This window comes from Pristiophorus japonicus, chromosome 1 (assembly GCF_044704955.1).
Source record: "Pristiophorus japonicus isolate sPriJap1 chromosome 1, sPriJap1.hap1, whole genome shotgun sequence".
Lineage (NCBI taxonomy): Eukaryota > Metazoa > Chordata > Chondrichthyes > Pristiophoridae > Pristiophorus > Pristiophorus japonicus.
This window is the reverse complement of record NC_091977.1, coordinates 45,484,161-45,511,508: the sequence shown is the minus strand read 5'-3', so window position 1 is coordinate 45,511,508 and position 27,348 is coordinate 45,484,161. Positions and strand designations below refer to the sequence as shown.

The 27,348-nt window shown below is 45.8% G+C and overlaps 1 protein-coding gene across 2 annotated transcripts in view; it reads left to right on the top strand.

Annotated features, from left to right (window-relative positions):
* Positions 1 to 17,517: 17,517 nt before the first annotated feature.
* Positions 17,518 to 27,348, top strand: part of LOC139263206 (EF-hand calcium-binding domain-containing protein 6) — a 166,099-nt gene continuing 156,268 nt past the window's right edge. The window contains exons 1-2 of one of the 2 annotated variants that reach the window (XM_070878940.1): positions 17,518 to 17,585; positions 20,166 to 20,476. In XM_070878940.1, the coding sequence (XP_070735041.1) occupies positions 20,167 to 20,476 (310 nt within the window). In that variant the 5' untranslated portion in view covers positions 17,518 to 17,585; position 20,166. Of the gene's footprint in view, positions 17,586 to 19,685; positions 19,717 to 20,165; positions 20,477 to 27,348 lie in introns of those variants that run through there. The other variant, XM_070878950.1, reaches the window with a different exon arrangement.

Genomic DNA, 27,348 nt, shown 5'->3' with positions numbered 1-27,348 from the left:
TAATTCCCATTATTTGTGAAATAGCAAAGCTGGATTCCTGGGATGCCTGTTAGAACCTGACATCCAGTGTTGCTATGGCGGCAGAGGGGTTGTTTGATTTGTATTTTAACAACAGAAATCTCATGCACACAGATTGCAGAGAGATCAAAGGTACAGGCCAGGGGGAGAAGTTTAAAACATTTTGAAACATTTTTCAAAGTTTTCTCCAGTAGCTCAGAGGATGCTGATATCTAATGCAGTAGGCCTCTGAGGCCTACCACTGCTATACTCCAGCCACACTCCCTGGCAGAGGCTGGGGAGCCTGGCTCCAATATACTTATGATGACCCATAGACTGGAAGATTGTCCAGGACCGGGGCACATTTTTGTGATGGGTGGAAGTCTTGTCATGGTAGATGTGTTCCAAATCCCCAAAAGTGGAAAATCTACATCAATATGCTTCAGTATAATTGTACGTACTAGCTGATTTCCCATGGCATTGCTCCCAGGCAATCTAAGCTTTGGCATATACAAATTGAACCTCCCTTATTCACAACTCCCTTATCCGGCACCACCCCTCATCCAGAACCATTTCTGGCCACCGGGTGGCGCATCTGCAGAACTCCAACATGAATAAATTGAACAAGTTGAAGACCTTCCTCGCTGCCGACTCATGCAATCGCTGGCCTGACCCGGCGATCCACCATCCCCGCACCCCCCATGATCTCTCTGCTGCACTCCCAGCTCCAAGCCAGCCAGCTCTGATATGCCTTTGCTCAGTACCTGTACCATCCAATTTAACGTGACCACCCCTCGTCTGGAAAAATCCCTTATTCAAAACAGGCCAGGTCCTGAGCATTCCGGATAAGGGAGGTCAAACCTCTGGTTACAATGTTTGGCCTGGACTGTCTCTTTTAAGGCCACAGCTCGGGAAAGATCTCCAAATAGGTCCTGAAGCTGATTATAGACTAATTGTTGGAAGTTGCTGTAGAATGGTAGCTGCTTGGTTCCTGTCATTGTTATCTTGACAATCTGTTCAGGTTATCTTAAAGCCAGAAAGCAGTTGAAAATAAGTTCTTTCTTTTCTCTCTTTTTGTGTGCATTTTCGTGACGATTATTCAGCTCCGATTTGTTGGTGTTTTATACGAAGCACAATGCCTGTAGGCGTGTTTGCCCCACTGCCAAGATACTATGTGGCTGTTGATCACATGCCTTCTTTCATGAATTACCAACTAAAACATGATTGTAATTGGGGTGCTTTCAAAGAACCATCCAGCATTAAGGTTAGTCAGACCTTTATATATCATATCTGCGCCATGGTATTTCTGTCACAGACTCGTTTGGGAATAGCAATCTCCTCACGTACTAATTCTCTGCCAAAAGCGAGGTTTGTCTGATGTGAGAGTACTGGTGTGTATTTATTCCTCTAGAAAACGCAGGTACAGGAAGATTTCTTTCGGGAAACCGAGGGGAAAGAAAGCAGCAGCAGAACAACTGACAAAGCCTCCTGAAAACTTAAGATGCTGTAGAAGAAAATAAACCACGCTCATCCCTATCCAAACAGAATGAATGCAAACAGCCTGCAAATTGTTCAATACATCTTGTTACTTGGTTCTTTAACCTGACTTCCCTAGACAGCTGTTCCCACAGCAACCATGGATGCCTGATATATATGGGTGTGAAGATCACTCAAAGTCACAAATGTCAAGAAATATTGGAAACAGTAGCAGGACATTTGGAAAAGCATAATTCAATCAAGCAGAGTCACCATGGCTTTATGAAAGGAAAATCATGTTTGACAAATTTGCTGGTGTTCTTTGAGAATGTAATGAGCAGGGTGGATAATGGGGAACCAATGGATGTGATGTATTTGGATTTCCAGAAGGCATTCGATAAGGTGCCACATAAAAGGTTACTGCACAAGATAAAAGTTCATGGGGTTGGTGGGGGGGGGGGGGGGCGGGTAATATATTAGTATGGATAGAGGATTAGCTAACTAACAGAAAACAGAGAGTCGGGATAAATTGGACATTTTCTAGTTGACAAACAGTAACTAGTGGGGTGCCGCAGAGATCGGTGCTGGGGCCTCAACTATTTACAATCTATATTAATGACTTGGATGAAGGGACCGAGTGTAATGTAGCTAAGTTTGCTGATGATGCAAAGATGGGTGGGAAAGCAAATTGTGAGGAGGACACAAAAAATATGCAAAGGGATATAGACAGGTTTATTGAGTGGGCAAAAAATTGGCAGATGGAGTATAATGTGGGAAAATGTGAGGTTATCCACTTTAGCAGAAAAAATAAAAAAGCAAATTATAATTTAAATGGAGAAAAATTGCAAACTGCTGCAGTACAGAGGAACCTGGGGGTATTTGTGCATGAAACACAAAAAGTTGGTATGGAGGTACAGCAAGTAATCAGAAAGGCAAATGGAATGTTGGCCTTTATTGCAAGGGGGATAGAGTATAAAAGCAGAAGTCCTGCTACAACTGTACAGGGTATTGGTGAGGCCACACCTGGAGTACTGCGTACAGTTTTGGTCTCTGTATTTAAAGAAGAATATACTTGCATTGGAGGCAGTTCAGAGAAGGTTCACTAGGTTGATTCTGGAGATGAGGGGGTTGACTTATGAAGATAGGTTGAGTAGGATGGGCCTATACACATTGAGTTCAGAAGAATGAGAGGTGATCTTATCGAAAGATATAATAAGATAATGAGGAGACTCAACAAGGTGGATGCAGAGAAGTTATTTCCACACATAGGGGAAACTAAAACTAAGGAATATAGGGGTCGATTTTCATCAAGGCCTCCGCTCGCCTAAGGGCCGCCGAGGTACCGGATGGTACTTTCAACGGGATATTCATGGCCGAGGTCCGTCGAAGGTTGGCGGGTGGCAAATGGACGACGTATGACGCCAATCTGGGCGGTAGCGGGCGGGAGGTATCATTCTCAGCGGCAGAGACACTTGCTGCCCAAGTGCCGCTGCGGATGGAGTCGGGCCCACAGAGGGTCGAAGATCGGAAAAGAAAATCACCAACCTGCTGACACACCAGGTAAGTCGCTGTTGAAAAAAAATTAAAAAATGTTCACTGACCTTTTTTCAGGTTCTTCATAACCGTCGTTGGGGATAAACCAACATGCACCCCCATTCTGGCGCCGGCTCCCGCCCGCGGGAACCTGGGAGCTCGGCGGGTAGACGTCAGTTGCGTCACTCGGCCATCCACTGACGTCAGCGGGCGGTTCCCGGTGGCTCTCTCCTCCTGCCCGCTCCAGGCCACCTCGACAGTAGCAGTGGACGGATGTTCAGGAGGAATGTCGGCGGGGATGGGCGGCAGTCGACGGCAGCGGGCTGATGAATTTCGGCCCCATAGTCTCAGAATAAGGGGCCGCCCATTTAAAACTGAGATGAGGAGGAATTTCTTCTCTCAGAGGGTTGTAAATCTGTGGGATTCTCTGCCCCAGAGAGCTGTGGAGGCTGGGTCATTGAATATATTTAAGGTAGCGATAAACAGATTTTTGATCAATAAAGGAGCGGGCAGGGAAATGGAGCTGAGTCCATGATCAAATCAGCCATGATCTTATTAAATGGCGGAGCAGACACGATGGGCCAAATGGCCTACTCCTGCTCCTATTTCTTATGTTCTTATGTAATACTGGAAAAATATGTTGGGTTTGCACACTAAGTTTGTTGAATCCAGTACTCTGCTGGGATACTAAATTCTCCAAATTGGCCAAATGTGTCTGGAATCCTAATAGGGAAAAATTCCATACAGGGCTTTATCAGAGATCAGAACCAACTCAAAGCGTAGGGTTTCACTGGCCAACAAATGGCTTGCATTCTTCATTTTCAAATCTGATATTCCATTAAACCATACCCAAGACATTTTTATTGTCCAGTGATTTGTTTAAATGTTCCATGTTGTTACATTCAAACTTTTAATAAAACTTATTGTAGTAGCCGATGTAAATAGAAGAATGAAATACTTCTTGGGATGGGAGCGGAGGGGAGGGAAGAGCTAGAAGGTGGGGGAAAAGAAATGGGTCATAACTTTTGGTGGTGATATTGTCTCCCATAAGTCAGCTCTGAAAATCAACTACAGACTAAAGGGGTGATTTTAAAGCAAAGAGCTACATGATTGGTTTCAAAAGCAAATTCCACGGAATCCAAAATCCTTTTCTCACATGAAAATGGCAAAACTAGAACTAGTCCATTTCTCGCCTTACCTGTACCTGCAGTGTATTGCACCAATTCCAGCATCAACAGAACCGACAACTGATTACAAATTAAGGGTTTATTGATCATCTCTCAACATACACTTTTCATGATTCAATCACATAATAGGCAAAATTGAAATGAATCATTTGGAAATGACAGCCCTGTAAAGCAATAGAACTTAGCAAGAGATTTCTCCCAATAATTGGACCATCATTTACTTTAGATAAATACAGCTATTTAACACTTAAGCAAGTACCGTGATCTTTCCTTTCATTTGTAGTCTTTTGATGGCAATGCATTTCAGTGCGGTTACTGAGATACGGCAAATTAGGTTCTGAAGTGCTCACTCATCATTTGAGTGTTAATCCAATCCAAAGTTCACAAAACAAGCTCCAGAAAGACAGATAGTAGAAGTAATTGGGGTTTTTGAAATGCAGCTTATTAAACAAATCTGTACTTCCACTGACTATTTTATCTTGATGGTTATATACTAATTTACCCTTTTAAGTATTATAATTTAGCAAATGAAGTAGTTTATGAGGGTCAAGTCTTTACATGATATATCTGTGCACATCAATAAAAATGATTTGTTTGCATTGTGGGCAGAATTACAAGTTAAAAGGCTGTTTTGTAGCAGGTAGAAACCATGGTTTCAGCCCTCACACAGAGGTTACAGTAATGAGGCAGTGCTGTGTGGCGAACCTGCTACTGCAGGAGCACAGAGTATTAAAGGTTAGGATAGGCTCAATTAATCAAGTAAAGAAAACATTGGCTTGAGACTGCAGAAGTAATAAAACGGTATCACTGTTTCCATATAGATCTATTGTGAGTAGTTCGAAATGAAAGGGTGCGATTACTTTGTTTTTGGTCTGTATACTTGCAAAGACAATATATTGGAGTTCTTTTCTAAATTGTGTTACTAAGTATTGAAAAACAAACATCTTCAGTATTTTCTGTAACTCAATAAAGGACAACAGCTAACAGTGCAAAGTGTGCATGAAATACAGTTCAACATGAGTTGAAATATGATTAACTAATGGCTTAAAGTTTAAGCTATTGTTCATTACCTGAACCGTGAGACTGGATGCCTGTATAAATTCAGTTAGTTAGTTATAATATATACTGGGTAATGCATTTTCTTTTTAAAAATAAGAACATAAGAAATAGGAGCTGGAGTTATCCATTTCGCCCTTCGCCATTCAACAAGATCATGGCTGATCTTCTACCTCAACTCCACTTTCCCGCACTATACCCATAATTCCTTAATTCCCTTAGTTGCCAAAAATTTATCGACCTCTGTCTTGAATATACTCAACGACTGAGCATCCACAGCACTCTGGGGTAGAGAATTCCGAAGATTCACAACCCTTTGAATGAAGAAATTTCTCCTCATCTCAGTTTACACTGTACATTAATGATTTAGATGAGGGGATTAAATGTAGTATCTCCAAATTTGCGGATGACACTAAGTTGGGTGGCAGTGTGAGCTGCGAGGAGGATGCTGTGAGGCTGCAGAGCGACTTGGATAGACTTGGATAGGTTAGGTGAGTGGGCAAATGCATGGCAGATGAAGTATAATGTGGATAAATGTGAGGTTATCCACTTTGGTGGTAAAAACAGAGAGACAGACTATTATCTGAATGGTGACAGATTAGGAAAAGGGGAGGTGCAAAGAGACCTGGGTGTCATGGTACATCAGTCATTGAAGGTTGGCATGCAGGTGCAGCAGGCGGTTAAGAAAGCAAATGGCATGTTGGCCTTCATAGCAAGGGGATTTGAGTACAGGGGCAGGGAGGTGTTGCTACAGTTGTACAGGGCATTGGTGAGGCCACACCTGGAGTATTGTGTACAGTTTTGGTCTCCTAACCTGAGGAAGGACATTCTTGCTATTGAGGGAGTGCAGCGAAGGTTCACCAGACTGATTCCCGGGATGGCGGGACTGATCTATCAAGAAAGACTGGATCAACTGGGCTTGTATTCACTGGAGTTCAGAAGAATGAGAGGGGACCTCATAGAAACATATAAAATTCTGACGGGGTTAGACAGGTTAGATGCAGGAAGAATGTTCCCAATGTTGGGGAAGTCCAGAACCAGGGGTCACAGTCTAAGGATAAGGGGTAAGCCATTTAGGACCGAGATGCGGAGGAACTTCTTCACCCAGAGAGTGGTGAACCTGTGGAATTCTCTACCACAGAAAGTTGTTGAGGCCAATTCACTAAATATATTCAAAAAGGAGTTAGATGAGGTCCTTACTGCTAGGGGGATCAAGGGGTATGGCGAGAAAGCAGGAATGGGGTACTGAAGTTGAATGTTCAGCCATGAACTAATTGAATGGCGGTGCAGGCTAGAAGGGCCGAATGGCCTACTCCTGCACCTATTTTCTATGTTTCTATGTTTCTATGTCCTAAATCGCCAACCCCTTATTCTGAGACTGTGACCCTGTGTTCTAGATTCCGCAGCCAGGGGAAACATTTTCTCAGCATTAACCCTGTCAAGCCCTTAAGAATTTTATATGTTTCAATTAGATCACCTCTCATTCATCTAAACTCTAGGAAATATAGGCTTAGTCTACTCAATCTCGTTTCGTAGGGCAATCCCCTCATCTCAAGAAACAGTCTAGTGTACGTTTGTTGCACTCCCTCTAAGGCAAGTATGTTTTTCCTTAGGTAAAGAGACTAGAACTGTACACAGTACTCCAGGTGTGGACTCACCAGTGCCCTGTATAATTGTAGTAACACTTCTTTACTCTTATACTCTAATCTCATGTAACACATGCTAACATACCATTTGCTTTCCTAATTGCTTTGTACCTGCATGTTCACTTTCTGTGATTCATATACAAGGACAGCCAGGTTCCTCTGAATGCAAACAATTCCCAGTCTCTCACCATTCAAAAAATATTCTGCGTTTTTGTTTTTCCTACCAAAGTGGATAGCATCCCACTTTTCCACATTGTAAATAACCATACTTATGCAAGAAAGAAGGACACAGAGAAGGAATAAACAAAATAAGTACAGAAAGACTTACATTTATATAGTTCCTCATCACATCTCTCAGAAATGTTTCAGTGCTTCATCTACAATTAATTACTTTGATGCGTAGTGAGTACTGTTATATAGATATTAACAAGTCAACACTACAATAATACTTGAGGTTTTAATGAAGAGTACAAATTAAGGTCAAGTCTGGACGGCTGGCTATTTCTGATACATGAGTAGGTCTGTTTGGAAAGTCAAAAATGTGAAGATGGAAAGTCTTTCTAGTAAGAAATAATTGAAACAGAAAAAGAGTAAGGATGAAATAGGAATTCAAAAGATAATTAAGAGTTGGATTTATTCATACTGAAGGAATGGGGAAACCAGTAGGCTCTAGATGTTCGATCTGTTCATCCCTTTATGGAAGGAGTGTTTATTCTGGAAATCTTGTTAGTAAACACTTAGCAAGAACAGAGTATTTTTGAAACAGTTCATGAGAGGTACCAAATCTGCTCAATATACTGTGACTCCGGCAATTAAGATATGCAGAACCATGACAAAGAAAAGAGCTTTTGGTTCTCCAGTCAAGTGGATTACCATTATACCAACTTAGGTGAGGAGCCAAGACTTATTTAGAAGTCAGATTAGACTATATGTGGGTGTCATTAATAGTGATTCTTATGCTCCAATGGCTTATGGCAATTATCTCAATTCAAGAACTCTCTAAGGCAGTAAAATAGCAGGAAAGAATACATTGGCCTATATATATAGTTTATGTAATCTCTCCTCATAATCTACCCCTTGGAGCCCTGGTAATATTCTGGTGAATCAGCATTGCACTCTGTCCAAGGTCAATATATCCTTTCTAAATTGCGGTGCCCAGAACTGTACACAGTACTCCAGATGTGGTCTAACCAGGGCTTTGTATAGCTGTAGCAAATCTTCCCTTTATATTCTAGCCCTCTAGATATAAAGGTTCAATGTAACTATTTGTACTGCACTTTTCCTTGCCAGACAGGCGTCTGTCAAGCCCCTGCCCCCCCCCCGCCCCCCCCCGGCTGAATCATTCCATGCACGTGGTGCCGAGAAGCGGGACCTGAAGCTCTGATTCTCTTCCCCCCGGCCGGCTTGGGGCCGAGAGCGGTGGTCTTGGGGCCAAGAGAGGCGGGGGATGGGGCTGAGAGCAGTGGTCTTGGGGCCAAGAGAGGTGGGGGACGGGGCTGAGAGCAGTGGTCTTGGGGCCAAGAGAGGTGGGGGACGGGGCTGAGAGCAGCTGACAGGGGGCCGGTAGTGAGAGAGAGGCTGGGGGGGAGGGAGAGAGAGACGCTGAGGTTGGGGGGTGGGGTGGGGGGGGGCGGGGGAGAGAGTGAGAGACTGGGGGTGAGAGAGAGAGGCTGGAGGGGGGTGGGGGAGAGTGAAAGACTGGGGGTGAGAGAGAGAGGCTGGAGGGGGGTGGGGGAGAGTGAAAGACTGGGGGTGAGAGAGAGAGGCTGGAGGGGGGGGGGAGAGTGAGAGACTGGGGGTGAGAGAGAGAGGCTGGGGGGGGGAGAGAGAGGCTGGAGGGGGGGGCGGAGAGTGAAAGGTTGGGGGAGAGAGAGATGCTGGGGGGTGGGGGAGAGAGAGAAGGAGAGAGAGAGGCTGGGCGGGGGGTGGGGTGGGGAGAGAGAGAGGCTGGGGGGAGACAGAGAGGCTGGGGGGAGACAGAGGCTGGGGGGGGGGGCGGAAGAGAGACATGGGTGGGGAGAGAGATACGGGTGGAGGGAAGATGGATCACGTTCTTCGAACCCCCTACAAGGGTCATCGTTGGAGTGGATGATATCCAGAAGTCATGACCCTGTCACTATTCACTTCATACCCAATAAACCTGTTAACAATCTGTACACAATGCCCCATCTATAGTGAGGGGCGGGGAGGGGGGGTTGGGGGTGCGGTGGGCCTGGAGGATGGATGCACTTGCGCTGGAGTAAGGCACTTCAGCTGGGGGAGGGATGCACTTGGGCTGGGGTAAGGCACTTCAGCTGGGGGAGGGATGTACTTGGACTAGGATAAGGCACTTTGGCTGGGGGAGGGATGTACTTGGGCTGGGGTAAGGCACTTCAGCTGGGGGAGGGATGTACTTGGACTAGGATAAGGCACTTTGGCTGGGGGAGGGATGTACTTGGACTAGGATAAGGCACTTTGGCTGGGGGAGGGATGTACTTGGACTGGGGTAAGGCACTTCGGCTGGCCCTTGCTGTCTTCTGGGGAGCTTTGTCCTCTGTCGCTTCAGGAAGTCAAAGTGGATCAAGTTACAATTTGCAAAGTCAGTGAGACCTTGAGATGGGCGGTTCCAGTTACACATTCCTGTGAAACTTCACAGGTGTGGCTCATCCTCCAAGGGGACCAATCAGAAACAAAGGATGGAGCATGTTGTCCATTTTTGTAGTACAAATAAGCGCATCCATAAAAGTTAATATTCGGTTAGCCATTTTGATTATTTTTTGCACCTGAGTACTACATTTTATTGAATTATTCCACTGTTCCTACCTTTTCACCATTTAAATAATGAATGCACTTATTTGTACTGCAAAAATGGACAACATTTTCCACCCTTTGTTTCTGATTGGACCTATTCTTTTCTGGTCCAAAATGGAAGACTTCCACTTATCTGTGTTGAAATCCATCTGCCACAATGTTTCCCACTCACTTAATTTATCAATATCGCTTTGTAATTTTATGCTCCTACACTACTTAATAATATGCCACCAATCTTTGTGTCATCAGCAAATTTGGATATATGGCTCACTAAGTCGTCAATAAATATTGTGAATATTTGAGGTCCCAGCTCAGATCCTTGTGGGACACCAGTAGTCACTTCCTTCCAATTCGAGTACATACCCATTATCTCTATTTTCTGTCTTCTACCATCTAACCAATCTCTTAATTTGCCTTGAAGGTCGTGAGCTTTAATTTTAGCTAACAGTCTCTTATGTGGAATTTTATCACTGGCCTTCTAAAAGTCCATATAAAGTACCTTCATAGACATTCCTCGATCTACTCCTTTCGTTACTTCCTCAAAAAATTCAATTAGGTTTGAATATAGGGGGTATGATTAAGAAGTTTGCAGATGATACTAAAATCGGCTGTGTGGTTGATAATGAAGAAGAAAGCTGTGGACTGTAGGAAGATATCAATCTACTGGTCAGGTAGGCAGAACAGTGGCAAATAGAATTTAATCCAGAGAAGTGTGAGGTAATGCATTTGGGGAGGGCTAACAAGGAAAGGAAATACACATTAAATGGTAGGACACTGAGAAGTGTAGAGGAACAAAGAGATCTTGGAGTGCATGTCCACAGATCCCTGAAAGTAGCAGGTCAGGTAGATAAGGTGGTTTAGAAGGCATACGGAATGCTTGCCTTTATTAGCCGAGGCATAGAATACAAGAGCAGAGGGGTTATGCTTGAACTGTATAAAACATTGGTTAGGCCACAGCTGGAGTACTGCATGCAGTTTTGGTCACCGCATTACAGGAAGGACGTGATTGCACTGGAGAAGGTACAAAGGAGATTTACAAGGATGTTGCCAAGACTGGAGAATCGAAGCTATGAGGACAGATTGGATAGGCTGGGTTTGTTTTCCTTGGAACAGAGGAGGCTTAGGGGAGACCTCACTGAGGTGCATAAAATTATGAGGGGCCTTGATATAATGGATAGAAAGGGCCTACTTCCCTTAGCAGAGGGGTCAACAACCAGGGGGGCATAAATTTAAAGTAATTAGTTGAAGGTTTAGAGGGGATTTGAGGGGAAATTTCTTCACACAGAGGGTTGTGGGGATCTGGAACTCACTGCCTGAAAGGGTGGTAGAGGCAGAAACTCTCACCACATTTAAAAAGTACTTGGATGTGCACCTGAAGTGCCGTAATTGCAGGGTTACGGACCTAGAGCTGGAAAGTGGGATTAAGCTGGTTAGCCTCTTGTTGGCCGGCATGGACACGATGGGCCGAAATGACCTCCTTCCGTGCTGTAAACGTCTATGATTCTATGCTACTACGAGGTGCATTAGACATGACCTACCCTTTATAACTCCATGTTGGCTCTCTCTAATCAGAGTAGTTAGGAATGAGATTAATGGAAGAAGGTGGGGGTTACGCATGATATGGATCTGTAGGAGGAGGGCCCTCATTATGTGGGTATTTTTCTGGTTGCAGGCACAGTCTTTAGATTTGCAAATGTCCCATAGGTGATTTTTCCACTTTGTTGGATTGGAGCCAATGAAATGACACCTTTGCAATGGTAATAGCTGATCCCTAATCATTTTGGCAACACTTCTATATTAACTATTGAAAATATGCCTTTTCGTGATTATGTGTACATGGATTTGGCAGCAAATTAAGTAAGTAGTATTTAGTATTAATGTGTAGTATCATTGTCTAAAAAATGAACAGAACCTTTGCAAGGGCCCCCCGTAAGGTAAACCCCACTCCTGGTTCTACCCCAAAACACAGGAAAAGGCCAGCTGGTCCATTGAGCTTATCCCATAATGAATAATACCCACCACCCACCAGCATCTATGTGATCTTAGAGAGGCAAAAAAACTCAGTGCAAAGTTGAAGCACTATACATTGTTGAATTCTGCATTTAGCCATGTAGAGAGCTTCAATGCAGGACTGCCAGTTTACAGCCTGACGACATCAAATTACACATTACATTTAAACGTAGCCTTTATTTTGTTTTCACTCTGTACACAGGGCTTTCTCACCATTTCTCTCGCAGGCCGGGGCTACAGTTAACATCAATGTTCCTGCTTATTTTATTCTGGATGTGCAGCCCCTTCATAGTTTTGCTCATGTGTAAAACTTTACATGAACAAAGCTGGTCCCGGGCTGCGCGGGACTGACAGAGAGGTGCGCGGCCGCTGACTGCGCACCTTATAGGAAATCTTGGCTAATCTCCTGCAGAATTTGAATGGAAGAGTCCCAGAGTTTGGCCCCTTGTAAAATCCCATTCCATAGTGATGACTTCATCAAATGACACTTTCCAGGCAAAGGGTTGGGCGATTATTGTCCTCCCACTGCCTGCTTTTGCAACTACAAATCTTGTTGATTACACCGGGTGGTGTCACTAAATGCAGCCTGATAAATAAAAAGACCATTTGGGGAGAAAAGAATCTGGAAAATTCCTCTCCACCCGTCTTAGATGATCATAACTAGTTCAGAAGCTCACATTAACCACAATTTATATTACTTATTATCCCACATCACTTTTATGTGCGGTGATTTCTGACCCAGCGAGGAACTGGTCCAGGTCTAATTTTAGGTATAAAAGGTATAAAGTGAATCTGCACCAGCCGGCAGCTTGTTCCGAAGGTCTACTACGCTCCTGGAAGAGAACAACGTGCTGACATCCCCCTCATGCAACTAACCTATCTAATATATGTCTACAGTCTACCCCACGTAAACTAGAGATGATCCAAAACTTGTCTGCCCGTGTCCTAACTCGCACCAAGTCCCACTCACACATCACCCCTGTGCTCGCTGACCTACATTGGCTCTCGGTTAAGCAACGCCTTGATTTCAAAATTCTCATCCTTTTTTCAAATCCCTCCATGGCCTTGCCCCTCCCTATCTCTGTAATCTCCTCCAGCCCCACAATCTCCCGAGATGTCTGCACTCTTCTAATTCTGCCCTCTTGAACATCCCTGATTATAATCGCTCAACCATTGGTGGCCGTGCCTTCTGTCGTCTAGGCCCTAAGCACTGGAATTCCTTGCCCAAACCTCTCTATCTCTCTTACCTCCTTCAAGACGCTTGTTAAAACCTACCTCTTTGACCAAGCTTTTGGTTACCTGCCCTAATTTCTCCTTATGTGGCTTGGTGTCAAATTATTTGCCTTATAATACTCCTGTGAAGTGCCTTGGGACGTTTCACAATGTTAAAGGTGCTATATAAATACAAGTTGTTGTTGTTGTTGTCTAGTCCCTTCATCATTTTAATTACCTATATCAGATCCCCCTGGAGTGGGTATTGTTGTGTAGTGTTTTAGTTACTGGGCTAGTAATCCAGAGGTCTAGACTAATGATTGATATAATGTGATTTCAAATACCACCATGGGAGTTTGAGAAATTGAATTCAGTTAAAAAAAATATGGAAACAAGATAAAGCAGGTATCAGTAAAAGTAACAATGAAGCTTGTCATAATGTCCTTTGGAGAAGGAAACCTGCCGTCTTTAACCAATCTGGCCTATATGTGACTCCAGTCCCATACCAAAATGTTTGACTCTTAACTGCCCTCTTAAATAGCCTATTAAGCCATTCAATACTATCAAAAAAAACCCTGCAGTTGTTCAAGAAGAAGGTGATTACTCAGGTCGACTAGGGATAGGCAATAAATGCCAATCTTGCCAGTGATGCCCACATCCTGAGAATGAATTTTTAAAAATCATCATTAATTGTCATGATTGCACTCCACCATGGGTCAATATATTTCAAATATTGTAAATAAACTCAGCTTCCTAAGCCTAGCTGTGTATTTTATATTGGATATCATTCTTGTAGCTCTCCACTAATCCTTTTGCAAAGCCTCAATATCACCCACAAGTGAGGCATAATCAAGGACAATGGTGTGTGCTGTCATATAGTGAATCATCCTGGCAATGCAACCTAATACTCTAATTGCTTTGGCTATTGCTTCACAGCACTGGTCTTGAACCTGGAGGTAATTATGTACAATAATAGCAATATCTCCTTCCTTCTCGACAGGGTTAAGCTCTGTATCCTGTAGGGTATAAAGAGATTTGCCATTGGTCCTGTTCACACTACATTTATGAGTTAAATGCCACTTGCCAAACCCAGGCCTAGTCCCCCATTGCATCAAGATCCATTTTTATTTAATTATTCATTCTGGGATGTGGGTGTCGCTGGCAAGGCCAGCATTTATTGCCCATCCCTAATTGCCTTTGAGAACTGCCTTCTTGAACCGCTGCAGTCCTTGTGGTGAAGGAACTCCCACAGTGCTGTTAGGGCGGGAGTTCCAGGATTTTGACCCAGCGATGATGAAGGAATGGTGATATATAACTTTGAGGGAAACTTGCAGGTAATGCATTCCCATGTGCCTGCTGCCCTTGTCCTTCTAGGTGGTACGGGTTTCAGGTTTGGGTGGTGCTGCCAAAGAAGCCTTGGTGAGTTGTTGCAGTGCATCTTGTAGATGGTACACATTGGTATTGGGGGTAATGTATTGATGTGGATAGACAGGAAGCAGAGAGTCAGAATAAACGGGTCCTTTTCAGAATGGCAGGCAGTGACTAGTGCGGTGCTGCAGGGCTCAGTGCTGGGACCCCAGCTATTTACAATATACATCAATCATTTAGATGAAGGAATTGAGAGTAATATCTCCAAGTTTGCAGATGACACTAAGCTGGGTGGCGGTGTGAGCTGTGAGGAGGATGCTAAGAGGCTGCAGGGTGACTTGGACAGGTTAGGTGTGTGGGCAAATGCATGGCAGATGCAGTATAATGTGGATAAATGTGACATTTGGTGACAAAATCATGAAGGCAGAATATTATCTGAATGGCGGCAGATTAGGAAAAGGGGAGGTGCAACGAGACCTGTGTGTCATGGTTCATCAGTCATTGAAGGTTGGCATGCAGGTACAGCAAGCGGTGAAGAAGGCAAATGGTATGTTGGCCTTCATAGCTAGCGGATTTGAGTATAGGAGCAGGGAGGTCTTGCTGCAGTTGTACAGGGCCTTGGTGAGGCCTCACCTGGAATATTGTGTTCAGTTTTGGTCCCCTAATCTGAGGAAGGACGTTCTTACTATTAAGGGAGTGCAGCGAAGGTTCACCAGACTGATTCCCGGGATGGCAGGACTGACATAAGAGGAGAGACTGGATGGACTGGGCCTGTATTCACTGGATTTTAGAAGCATGAGAGGGGATCTCATAGAAACATATAAAATTCTGATGGGACTGGACAGGTTAGATGCAGGAAGAATGTTCCCGATGTTGGGTGAGTCCAGAACCAGGGATCACAGTCTAAGGATAAAGGGTAAGCCATTTAGGACATAGATGAGGAGAAACTTCTTCACTCAGAGAGTTGTTAATCTGTGAAATTCTCTTCTGCAGAGAGCTGTTGATGCCAGTTCGTTAAATATATTCAAGAGGGAGTTAGATATGGCCCTTATGGCTAAAGGGATCAAGGGGTTCAGAGAGAAAGCAGGAAAGGGATACTGAGGTGAATGATCAGTCATGATCTTATTGAATGGTGGTGCAGGCTCGAAGGGCCGAATGTTCTTCTCCTGCACCTATTTTCTATGTTTCTATTGCAGCCACAGTGCACCAGTGGTGGAGGGAGTGAATGTTGAATGTGGTGGTTGGGGTGCCAATCAAGCGGGCTGCTTCGTCCTGGATGGTGTCAAGCTTTTTGAGTGTTGTTGGAGCTGCACGCATCCAGGCAAGTGGAGAGTATTCCATCACACTCCTGACTTGTGCCTTGTAGATGGTGGAAAGGCTTTGGGGAGTCAGGAGGTGAGACACTTGTTGCAGAATACCCAGCTTCTGACTTGCTCATGTTGCCACAGTATTTATGTGGCTGGTCCAGTTAAGTTTCAGGTCAATGGTAACCCTCAGGATGTTGATGGTGGGGAATTTGGTGATGGTAATGCCATTGAATATCAAGGGGAAGTGGTTAAACTCTCGCTTGTTGGAGATGGTTATTGCCTGGCACTTATGTGGCGCAAATGTAACGCCACTTATCAGCCCAAGCCTGAATGTCGTCCAGGTCTTGCTGCATGAGGGTATGGACTGCTTCATTATATGAGGAGTTGCGAATAGAACTGAACACTGTGCAGTCATCAGCAAACATCCCCACTTCTGACCTTATGATGGAAGGAAGATCATTGATGAAGCAGCTGAAGATGGTTGGGTTTAGAGCACTGCCCCTGCAGCGATGTCCTGGGGGCTGGGATGATTGACCTCCCAGCTATGGGAGTAGTGTATTCTCATCAACAGTCCTTACACTTGCACAGATCTCCATATCATCCTCAAACTTGTGAACCATCCGCCACCCCCCCCCCCCCAAAAAAAACTAACATCCAGGTCATTAATGAAGATAACGAAAAGAAACAGCCCTAACACCGATCCTTGTGCGACACCACTGGTAACCGGTCTCCAAGCCGATCCTCACCCATCAATAACCACATTCTGCCTGTTCTTAATCCACCGTATCAACTTACTAACTTACCACCATTCCACAAGATTCTACCTTGTATAGTAAGTAATGTAATGTGAGGTACATTATCACAAGCTTTCTGAAAATCTTAATACAGTGTATAATTGTCTATTGGGCTGCCCTCGTCCACCAACCGAGTAACTTAGTGTTGCCACTTCCTCGACAAAAGGTTTTCTTACATTACAGTGAGTTATTTTTTTAATTGGAGTTTTTCTACCCCTGGTATTAGCAGTTTGACATCTTTCTACCCCATGTCTTGAGATAAGGCTCAATGGGTTGAAATCACGCTTGCATGATATTATTAACAAACATGTTAACACGTTCGTATGAGATTAATTGTCAACTGTTTTTTACAAAGGCTAGTAGAACGAAAAGAAACATCATGTAGAATGAAAAGAAACAAAGAAATCGAGCAGTTTGGAGAAGCAAGTGAAGGAGAGAGACCGAGAAAAATGAAAGAGAACTAAAAAGCCAGATATCAGTGAGTTGTCTGTATTAGAATCCACTGTGGGCCAATATTTTTCATATGCACAAACAATTGAAAATACATCAAGAAAATTAATGAAACAACTTTATCGTTTCCAAGCTTTGCCTGGCTGTGTTCACACTTGTGTATATATATATATATATATATACAGGAAACCAAGCAAGAAACAGCCCAGTAGTGAAAGGGAAATAGAAAGAAAGAAACATGTGGTGTACAGCAAGAGGCTGATCTTCCAGACTTAAAGTTGTAATCATATTGAACAGGTCACTGCAAACTCTGCTGTCAAATACAAAGAATAATACTGCACTGGTGTAAAGTGATACAAAGATTAGGTATAATTAGTGCCCCGGCATCAGGCGTGTTTATTGATGAATTCAAGGTAAATCTGGAGTCATGGAACCAATGTCCAAACAACAAACACAATCATAGACGCTGTGCTTTCACGACATTTAGCCCCCATAGCATTTGTTACAAATCGTAGCTGAATGTAACAAATTGCAATAGCACCTGTACTTCTGGATTTCGCAGTGTAAGTTGGCGTGACCTCTAATTTTACCTCCTATTTCGGAAGCGGCTCATTTCTACACGAAAACTGTCCTCAGAAGGATCAAATTCAATTCAAATTTTTTAAGATATAACTTTTCATCGAGCGACTCTGCAGGTCATCCCTTGGTTTCTGAACCTTGGACTTGGATTTCTGGAATCCAGCTCTAAAAAGATGCAGGGTGAGCATCACATTCACATAGAGGCATAAAAGGATAGTATGCAGGTACAGCAAGTGATCAGGAAGGCCAATGTAATCTTGGCCTTTATTGCAAAGGGGATGGAGTATAAAAACTGGGAAGTCTTGCTACAACTATATAAGGTATTGGTGAGGCAACACCTGGAATACTGCGTGCAGTTTTGGTTTCCATATTTACGAAAGGATATACTTGCTTTGGAGGCAGTTCAGAGAAGGTTCACTAGGTTGATTCTGGGGATGAGGGGGTTGACATGAGGAAAGGTTGAGTAGATTGGGTCTCTACTCATTGGAATTCAGAAGAATGAGAGGTGATCTTATCGAAACGTATAAGATTATGAGGGGGCTCGACAAGATGGATGCAGAGAAGATGTTTCCACTGATGGGGGAGACTAGAACTAGAGGGCATGATCTTGGAATAAGGGGCCGCCCATTTAAAACTGAGATGAGGAGAAATTTCTTCTCTCAGAGGGTTGTAAATCTGTGGAATTCGCTGCCTCGGAGAGCTGTGGAAGCTGGGACATTGAATAATTTTAAGACAGAAATAGACAGTTTCTTAACAGATAAGGGAATAAGGGGTTATGGGGAGCGGGCAGGGAATCCTTGATGAGTCCATGATCAGATCAGCCATGATCTTATTGAATGGCAGAGCAGGCTCGAGGGACCGTATGGCTACTTCTGCTCCTATTTCTTATATTTATGTTCTAAACCATCTCAGAGGACCTGAGCTTGATGGCATGGGTCATGGTTGATTCCAATGCCACCCCCAGTGCCAATATGAGAGAAGGTGTTATAGAAATATATAGGTTACCATACCACATAACGCTGAAAAATTCACCTCCCATTGCGCCCAATTCGCGCCCCCGACAGGAACTGCAGAATGAGATTTTGTGTTGTAGTTCCTGTCGGAGGCAGTAAACTCAATATAGCTCATGGAGTGGGACATCTGCACCTGGCGCAGGAAGACACAGGCGTTATGGGGCAGTACCAAATTTTCAGCTGCTGGTTTCTTTCCTTCTACGGAATAAGTGGCCTCCTTATTCCACCTACTAAAATGAAGCACCTTACACATCACTAGCTTGGATTTCATTTGTCATTTATCCATCCACTCTGCAAATCTGTTTATGTCTTCCTGTATTTTGGTGCAGTCCTCCACATTATTAGATATACACCCTCAATTTAGTGTCGTCACAAACTTCAACACAATATTTCCAATTCATGAGTCCAGATTGTTTATGTATATGGTGAAAAGTGGTCCCAGCACGGATCTCTATGGGACACCACATTACCATTTTCTGCCAGTCTGAGAAACATCTCTTAACTCCTACCCTCCTCTTTTAGTTTTGTTGCCATCTTTTAATCCATTCTGCTACCTGGTCCCTGACTGCACACATCCTGACCTTTGACACGAGTCTCTTATGTGGTACCTTATTGAAGACCTTCTGGAAGTTCATGTAGACCAGACCCCACTGCATTGCTCCTGTCTGCTCATTCTGTTATTTCCTCAAAGAATTGAATAAGGTTGGTTAAATATGATGTTCCTTTTAGAAATCCATGCTGTTTTATTATATTCTCCCTCTTTAGAAGTTTTGTTATCTGATCTTTTAGCAAGGATTCTAACATCTTTTCTGTCACTGATGTTAAGCCAACTAGTCTATAGTTCCTTGGATTAGTTCTATCTCCCTTTTTGAAAATAAGAAATACATGGCTGTTTGCCAGTTCTCTGGCACTAATATTTTTTCTATTGAATTTTTATATGTGGATATTAATTTCTCCTTAATTTCTTTAAGTATCCGCGGGGGTAATCCACCTGGACCCGGGGTTTTGTCCTCCTTAAGTTTGGCTAGTTTGTATAGTACAGTGTATCTCCTTTTGTTCTATCTTAACTATTTAATATCCCTCTTGACTTCTACTGTTATAATTTCCTCTTTGTTAACCTTGTTGACCGGCTGTTATTGTGTTACTTTTGCCCAGTGGGCACATTTTGTGCTTGAATTCCCTTCTAGTTTCTCCCCTTACACCTGTGAAACATCCACTTTATCTGATTATTACTTGTTTGCATCTGCAGATTTGGAGACCCGTTTCAACATTATTAATATGCCTGTGCCACTAATATAGTTAGTATTCACGCCATCAGCTGTCCAAGTTGCAGCTGGGTATATTGGACCAGCTAGTTGCTTAAGTATTTTTTTCAAACCTCAAAACCCGCGACCACTTTTTGGTGAACATAACAAGCAAGCCCCCACTCCAATAATAAGATGCACAGATTTCGTGTTGGGTTGTATCATGTGCTGCTGTAAATTGTTATAATGACATTGTTTATAATTCATTCTCCCTGTGTGTGGCAGTGCCTGAGTCCCACTCCCTCCTGCTTTCTGAATGCAGAACCAATTTAGTGAAAAGGATTTGGGCTTACTCGGTTGCCTGTAGCAACGTCTCCTTGTTGATGCAGAGGCACAAATCTAGAGTCGCCAACTCTGGGGAGAGTTGGTGCAGTCTGGTTGCACTTCTCTATGTCTTAAAAGTTAATATTCTTGATCCTTATTTTTTATTCTTCCTTACTGAGGATGGCAGCTACAGGCGGAGTGTCGCGACCTGCCAGCCACGCTTCTCCCCGGCTGCAACATATCCAGCACCCGCTGTCCCGTCTCGGGGACCCGGAGACCATTACCGTTCGGGGCTTCTCCCGGGGCAGCGACAAGCCAGCCGCAGAGCCGCCACTTGTAGCGGCCAGGCCGGCAGCCAGTGCACGGAGCTACGGGAAGGAGCAGCGGGAGAGGCAGCCGGAGCCCAGGCGAGGGACCCTGCAGCACATCCCCGAGGGCGTGGAGGTGGTGTTCGGGGCTGACCCCGACAAACCCCGGCTGCCCGTCTTCGGTAAGTCAACTCTTATGTTGTAAATGGAGCGGCAAAGGCACAGAGGGGAGTTATACTGGCACAGAGAGAGGAATACTGACGGAGCTACACTGACACAGAGAGAGGTCTATGGGAGGGAGCTACACTGACACTGACACAGAGAGAGTTATACTGACACAGAGACTGTTATACTGACAGGGAGCTATACTGACATGGAGAGAGGTATACTGACAGGGAGCTACACCGGCACAGAGAGAGGTATACTGACAGGGAGCTACACTGACACAGCGAGAGGTATACTGACGGGGAGCTGCACTGACACAAAGAGAGTTATACTGACAGGGAGCTACACTGATACAGAGAGAGGTATACTGACACAGAGAGAGATATACTGACAGGGAGCTACACTGACACAGAGATGGGTATACTGCCACGGAGAGAGGTATACCAACACAGAGAGGAGGGTCACTGACACGGGAGGGGGGGGTCACTGACACAGGGGGGTCACTGACACAGAGAGGGGGGGTCACTGACACGGGGTGGGAGGGGGTCACTGACACGGGAGGAGGGGTCACTGACACAGGGGGGTCACTGACACAGAGAGGGGGGGTCACTGACACCGGGGGGGGGGGTTAATTGACAGAGAGAGGGGGGGGGTCACTGACACAGGGGGGGGTCACTGACACGGAGAGGGGGGTCACTGACATGGAGAGGGGGGTCACTGACATGGGGGAGTCACTGACACGGGGGGCGGTGGGGGTCATTAACATGGAGAGGGGGGTCACTGACACCAAAGGGGGGGTTAATTGACAGAGAGAGGGGGGGGTCACTGACACGGGGTGGGGAGGTGTCACTGACACCAGGGGGGGGTTAATTGACAGAGAGGGGGGGTCACTGACACAGGGTGGGGGGTTCATTGACACAGAGAGGGGGTTCACTGACACAGAGAGGGGGTCATGGACACAGAGAGGGGGTTCACTGACACAGAAGGGGGTCACTGACACAGAGAGGGGGGACATATGTTGTATCACTGACACAGAGAGGGGGTTCACTGACACAGAGAGGGGGTTCATTGACACAGAGAGGGGGGTTCACTGACACAGGGAGGGGGTCACTGACACAGAGGGGGGGGGGTCACTGACACAGAGAGGGGGTTCACTGACACAGGGAGGGGGTCACTGACACAGAGAGGGGGGTCACTGACATGGTGGGGGGGGCATATGTTGTATCACTGACACTGCCTGAAGGCTGGTCCTCCAGTAACTGGTTTTCTGAGCTGCTGGATTTACTCAGTTTAAATAAACTCTCTAGAGATTATCCAATAAGTGTCTGCAGAAAGTTTGCTTCATGTAATAAGCGGCTGTGTCCTAACATAGCTACACTGGATGGAGGTGTTTCTTTTTGCATTTCTGAGCCATAAACAACAACCCAACGCGGGAGCAGCAAAGCAGCATTACAGACGGCTCAAGGCTGAGGTCCAACAAAAAACCCGGGACCTAAAGAACAGGTGGTGGATGGAGAAATCACAGGAGATACAACAACTGGCCGACAACCATGATGTACGAAGATTCTTCATCGCAACTAAGGCCACCTACGGGCCAAACACTCAAGGCCCCACTCCACTGCTGGCCAAGAACAGGGAAACACTCATCAACGACACCGGTAGTCAGGGCCCGCTGGAAGGAGCATTTCGAAGATCTCCTCAATCGAGTCTCTGCCTTTGACTCGAATGTTCTCGACTCTATCCCGCAGCATGCTACCCCCAGTGAGACCCCAATGCTGCACGAGGTAGAAAAAGCCATAAGACAGCTTAAAAACAACAAGGCTACGGGTGCGGACGGAATCCCTGCTGAGGCATTGAAGTATGGCGGAGAGGCGCCGCTGGCGCGAATACATAACCTCATCTCTCTCATCTGGAGGGAGGAGAGCATGCCGGGTGATCTCAGAGATGCAGTGGTCGTGACCATCTCTAAAAAAGGGGACAAGTCCGACTGCGGCAACTACAGAGGAATCTCCCTGCTATCAGCCACTGGGGAAAGTCGTCGCTAGAGTCCTCCTCAACCGTCTTCTTCCCGTGGCTGAGGAGCTCCTCCCGGAGTCACAGAGTGGATTCAGTCCCCTACGGGGCACAACAGAAATGATTTTTGCTGCGCGACAGCTACAGGAAAAATGCAGGGAGCAGCACTAACCCTTATACATGGCCTTCTTCGACCTTACAAAGACCTTTGACACTGTCAACTGCGAGGGTCTATGGAGCGTCCTCCTCCGTTTCGGATGCCCCCAAAAGTTCTTCACCATCCTCCGCATGCTCCACGACGACATGCAGGCCGTGATCCTTACCAACGGATCCATCACAGACCCAATCCACGTCCGGGCCGGGGTCAAACAGAGCTGCGTCATCGTCCCAACCCTCTTCTCAATCTTCCTCGCTGCCATGCTCCACCTCACAGTCAACAAGCTCCCCGCTGGTGTGGAACTAAACTACAGAACCAGTGGGAACCTGTTCAACCGTAGCCATCTCCAGCCAGATCCAAGATCACCCCAACCTCTGTCGTCGAGCTACAGTACGCGGATGACGCCTGTGTCTGTGCACATACAGAGGCTGAACTCCAGGACATAGATGACGTCTTTACTAAAGCATACGAAAGCATAGGCCTCTCGCTAAACATCCGTAAGACAAAGGTCCTCCATCAGCCTGTCCTCACTACACAGCACTGCCCCCCCAGTCATCAAGAGCCATGGCGCGGCCCTGGACACTGTGGACCACTTCCCATATCTCTGGAGCCTCCTATCAATAAGAGCAGGCATCGACGACGAGATCCAACACCGCCTCCAGTGCGTCAATGCAGCCTTCGGCCGCCTGAGGAAAAGAGTGTTTGAAGACCAGGCCCTCAAAACTGCCACCAGGCTCATGGTCTAAGGGCTGTAGTAACGCCTGCCCTCCTGTATGGCTCAGAGACATGGACCATGTACAGTAGACACCTCAAGTTGCTGGAGAAATATCGGCAACGATGTCTCCGTAAGATCCTACAAATCCCCTGGGAGGATAGGCGCACCAACATCAGTGTCCTCATCCCCAGCATTGAAACACTGACCACACTCGATCAGCTCTGCTGGGCAGGCCACATAGTCCGCATGCCAGACACGAGACTCCCAAAGCAAGTGCTCTACTTGGAGTTCCTTCACGGCAAACAAGCCAAAGGTGGGCAGCGGAAACGCTACAAGGACACCCTCAAACCCTCCCTGATAAAGTGCGACATCCCCACTGACACCTGGGAGTCCCTGGCCCAAGACCGCCCTAAGTGGAGGAAGTGCATCCGAGAGGGCGCTGAGCACCTCTGTCATGTATGTAGCCTTCATGTAACTGTAACCCCTTCATGTAACAACACTGCATACTGTACACACCTAAGAAATGCACACCTTGACCACAGGGGGGGGTGAACTTGTGGGAGACACCTCACCTGGTCATCCAGGTATATAAAGGGAGATCCCACGCAGGGTCATTCACTTCTTGGTCCTGTGAATAAAGCTTAGGGTCACAGAGTGACCTTGTCTGCAGAATGTGCCTCGTGTGAATTTATAGTAGTATGTAAGGACACAACATTTGGCGACGAGAAACGGGAATCAACGACTCACAAGAATGGCCACCGGCAGCACAGAGGAACATAGAAACATAGAAAATAGGTGCAGGAGTAGGCCATTCGGCCCTTTGAGTCTGCACCGCCATTCAATGAGTTCATGGCTGAACATGCAACTTCAGTACCCCATTCCTGCTTTCTCGCTATACCCCTTGATCCCCCTAGTAGTAAGGATTACATCTAACTCCTTTTTGAATATATTTAGTGAATTGGCCTCAACAACTTTCTGTGGTAGAGAATTCCACAGGTTCACCACTCTCTGGGTGAAGAAGTTTCTCCTCATCTCGGTCCGAATTGGCTTACCCCTTATCCTTAGACTGTGACGACTGGTTCTGGACTTCCCCAACATTGGGAACATTCTTCCTGCATCTAACCTCTCTAAACCCATCAGAATTTTAAACGTTTCTATGAGATCCCCTCTCATTCTTCTGAACTCCAGTGAATACAAGCCCAGTTGATCCAGTCTTTCTTGATATGTCAGTCCCGCCATCCCGGGAATCAGTCTGGTGAACCTTCGCTGCACTCCTTCAATAGCAAGAATGTCCTTCCTCAAGTTAGGAGACCAAAACTGTACACAATACTCCAGGTGTGGCCTCACCAAGGCCCTGTACAACTGTAGCAACACCTCCCTGCCCCTGTACTCAAATCTCCTCGCTATGAAGGCCAACATGCCATTTGCTTTCTTAACCACCTGCTGTACCTGCATGCCAACCTTCAATGACTGATGTACCATGACACCCAGGTCTCGTTGCACCTCCCCTTTTCCTAATCTGTCACCATTCAGATAATAGTCTGTCTCTCTGTTTTTACCACCAAAGTGGATAACCTTTATACTTCATTATACTTCATTATACTTCATCTGCCATGCACTTGCTCACTCACCTAACCTATCCAAGTCACTCTGCAGCCTCATAGCATCCTCCTCGCAGCTGACACTGCCACCCAATTTAGTGTCATCCGCAAATTTGGAGATACTACATTTAATCCCCTCGTCTAAATCATTAATGTACAGTGTAAACAGCTGGGGCCCCAGCACAGAACCTTGCGGTACCCCACTAGTCACTGCCTGCCATTCTGAAAAGTACCCATTTACTCCTACTTTTTGCTTCCTGTCTGCCAACCAGTTCTCAATCCACGTCAGCACACTACCCCCAATCCCATGTGCTTTAACTTTGCACATTAATGTCTTGTGTGGGACCTTGTCGAAAGCCTTCTGAAAGTCCAAGTACACCACATCAACTGGTTCTCCCTTGTCCACTCTACTGGAAACATCCTCAAAAAATTCCAGAAGATTTGTCAAGCATGATTTCCCTTTCACAAATCCATGCTGACTTGGACCTATCATGTCACCTCTTTCCAAATGCGCTGCTATGACATCCTTAATAATTGACTCCATCATTTTACCCACTACTGATGTCAGGCTGACCGGTCTATAATTCCCTGTTTTCTCTCTCCCACCTTTTTTAAAAAGTGGGGTTACATTGGCTACCCTCCACTCCATAGGAACTGATCCAGAATCTATGGAATATTGGAAAATGACTGTCAATGCATCCGCTATTTCCAAGGCCACCTCCTTAAGTACTCTGGGCTGCAGTCCATCAGGCCCTGGGGATTTATCGGCTTTCAATCCCATCAATTTCCCCAACACAATTTCCCGACTAATAAGGATTTCCCTCAGTTCCTCCTCCTTACTAGACCCTCTGACCCCTTTTATATCCGGAAGGTTGTTTGTGTCCAGTACTGTGTTGGTGAGGACTTCGTTGAGAGGCTCCAGCAGATCTTTGACATGAAGGACTGGCTGGGAGAGGCTGCGGCTGACAAGCGAAGGGTGCATCTACTGACCAGCTGTGGACCTAAGACATACGCGCTGATGAAAGACCTGCTCGCACCCGAGAAGCCGGCGGACAAAACCTTTGAGGAGCTCAACAAACTGATCGGTGAGCACCTCAAACCGGCGAGCAATATACACATGGCCCGACACCGATTCTATACACACCGACGTCGGGAAGAACAGAGCATACCGGACTTCGTTGCGGACCTTCGGCGCTTGGCCAGCCTCTGTAAGTTCACAGACGCCTGCACGGGAGAGATGTTAAGAGATTTCTTCATTAAAGGCATTGGTCTTGCCAGGATTTTCAAAAAGCTAATTGAGACCAAGGACTTGAAGCGGCGGCGTTGATGGCTCAGACCTTCATGGCGGGGGAGGAGGAAACCAAGATAATATATGCACGCAACTCTGCTTCCAACGTGGTGATGGAGCAGGGAGTTAACATTGTAAATGCGACTCAGAACCCCGCAGGCAGGCAAGGGCAATTCGACACCACCCAGACAGTAACAGACTTTAGAATGGGTCCTCAACAGAGACAATGGCAGGTTGAAAGGACATCTACACCATCACAAGGGACAATACGTCCTGGGATGGGGCCATTGACACCCACTAACAGAGTGCTCCAGGCTAATCAAAGAGACAATCAGAGAGGAATGCCTGGTAACAGCTCTTTTGTTCACAACAATCTCAGCTTATGCTGGAGGTGCGGGGGCAGACATGCTGCAAAAACCTGCAGGTTTCAACAATTCATCTGTTGAAATTGTAACTTCAGTGGACGTTTAGCCAGAATGTGCAGGAAGCCCGCAGTGAGGCTAATTTACAAGGCAGGTGAACCACAAGAGGTGTCTGCAAGGCAGGTTGATGTGTGGGACACAGCAATGGACGCTGAAGTTCAGCGGGTTCATGTGACAAACATCCACAGCTCATATACAAAAACGCCACCTATGATGATGAATGTCCTATTAAACGGCATCCCACTATGCATGGAGCTGAACACAGGAGCCAGCCAGTCACTTATGAGTGTCCAACAATTCGAGAAACTATGGCCACTCAGAGCTAGCAGACCCAAACTAGAACGCATTGATACGCAATTACGGACGTACACCAAAGAGATCATCCCAGTGCCAGGCAGTGCAATGTTGGTGGTCACACATAATGGACCAGAGAACCGGCTGGATTGTCCCGGGAAATGGTCCCGCGCTTTTGGGGAGGAGCTGGCTAGCCGAGATGAACTGGAAATGGGGGGATCTGTGGAGCGAAGTTCATGCTCACAGGTCCTACAGAAATTTGAGTCACTATTTCAACCTGGTGTCGGGACTTTCAAAGTAGTGATACGCATCACCCCGGACGCCAGACCAATGCACCATAAAGCCAGAGCTGTGCCGTATTTGATGCGGGAGAAAATTGAGAGTGAGTTAGACAAGTTG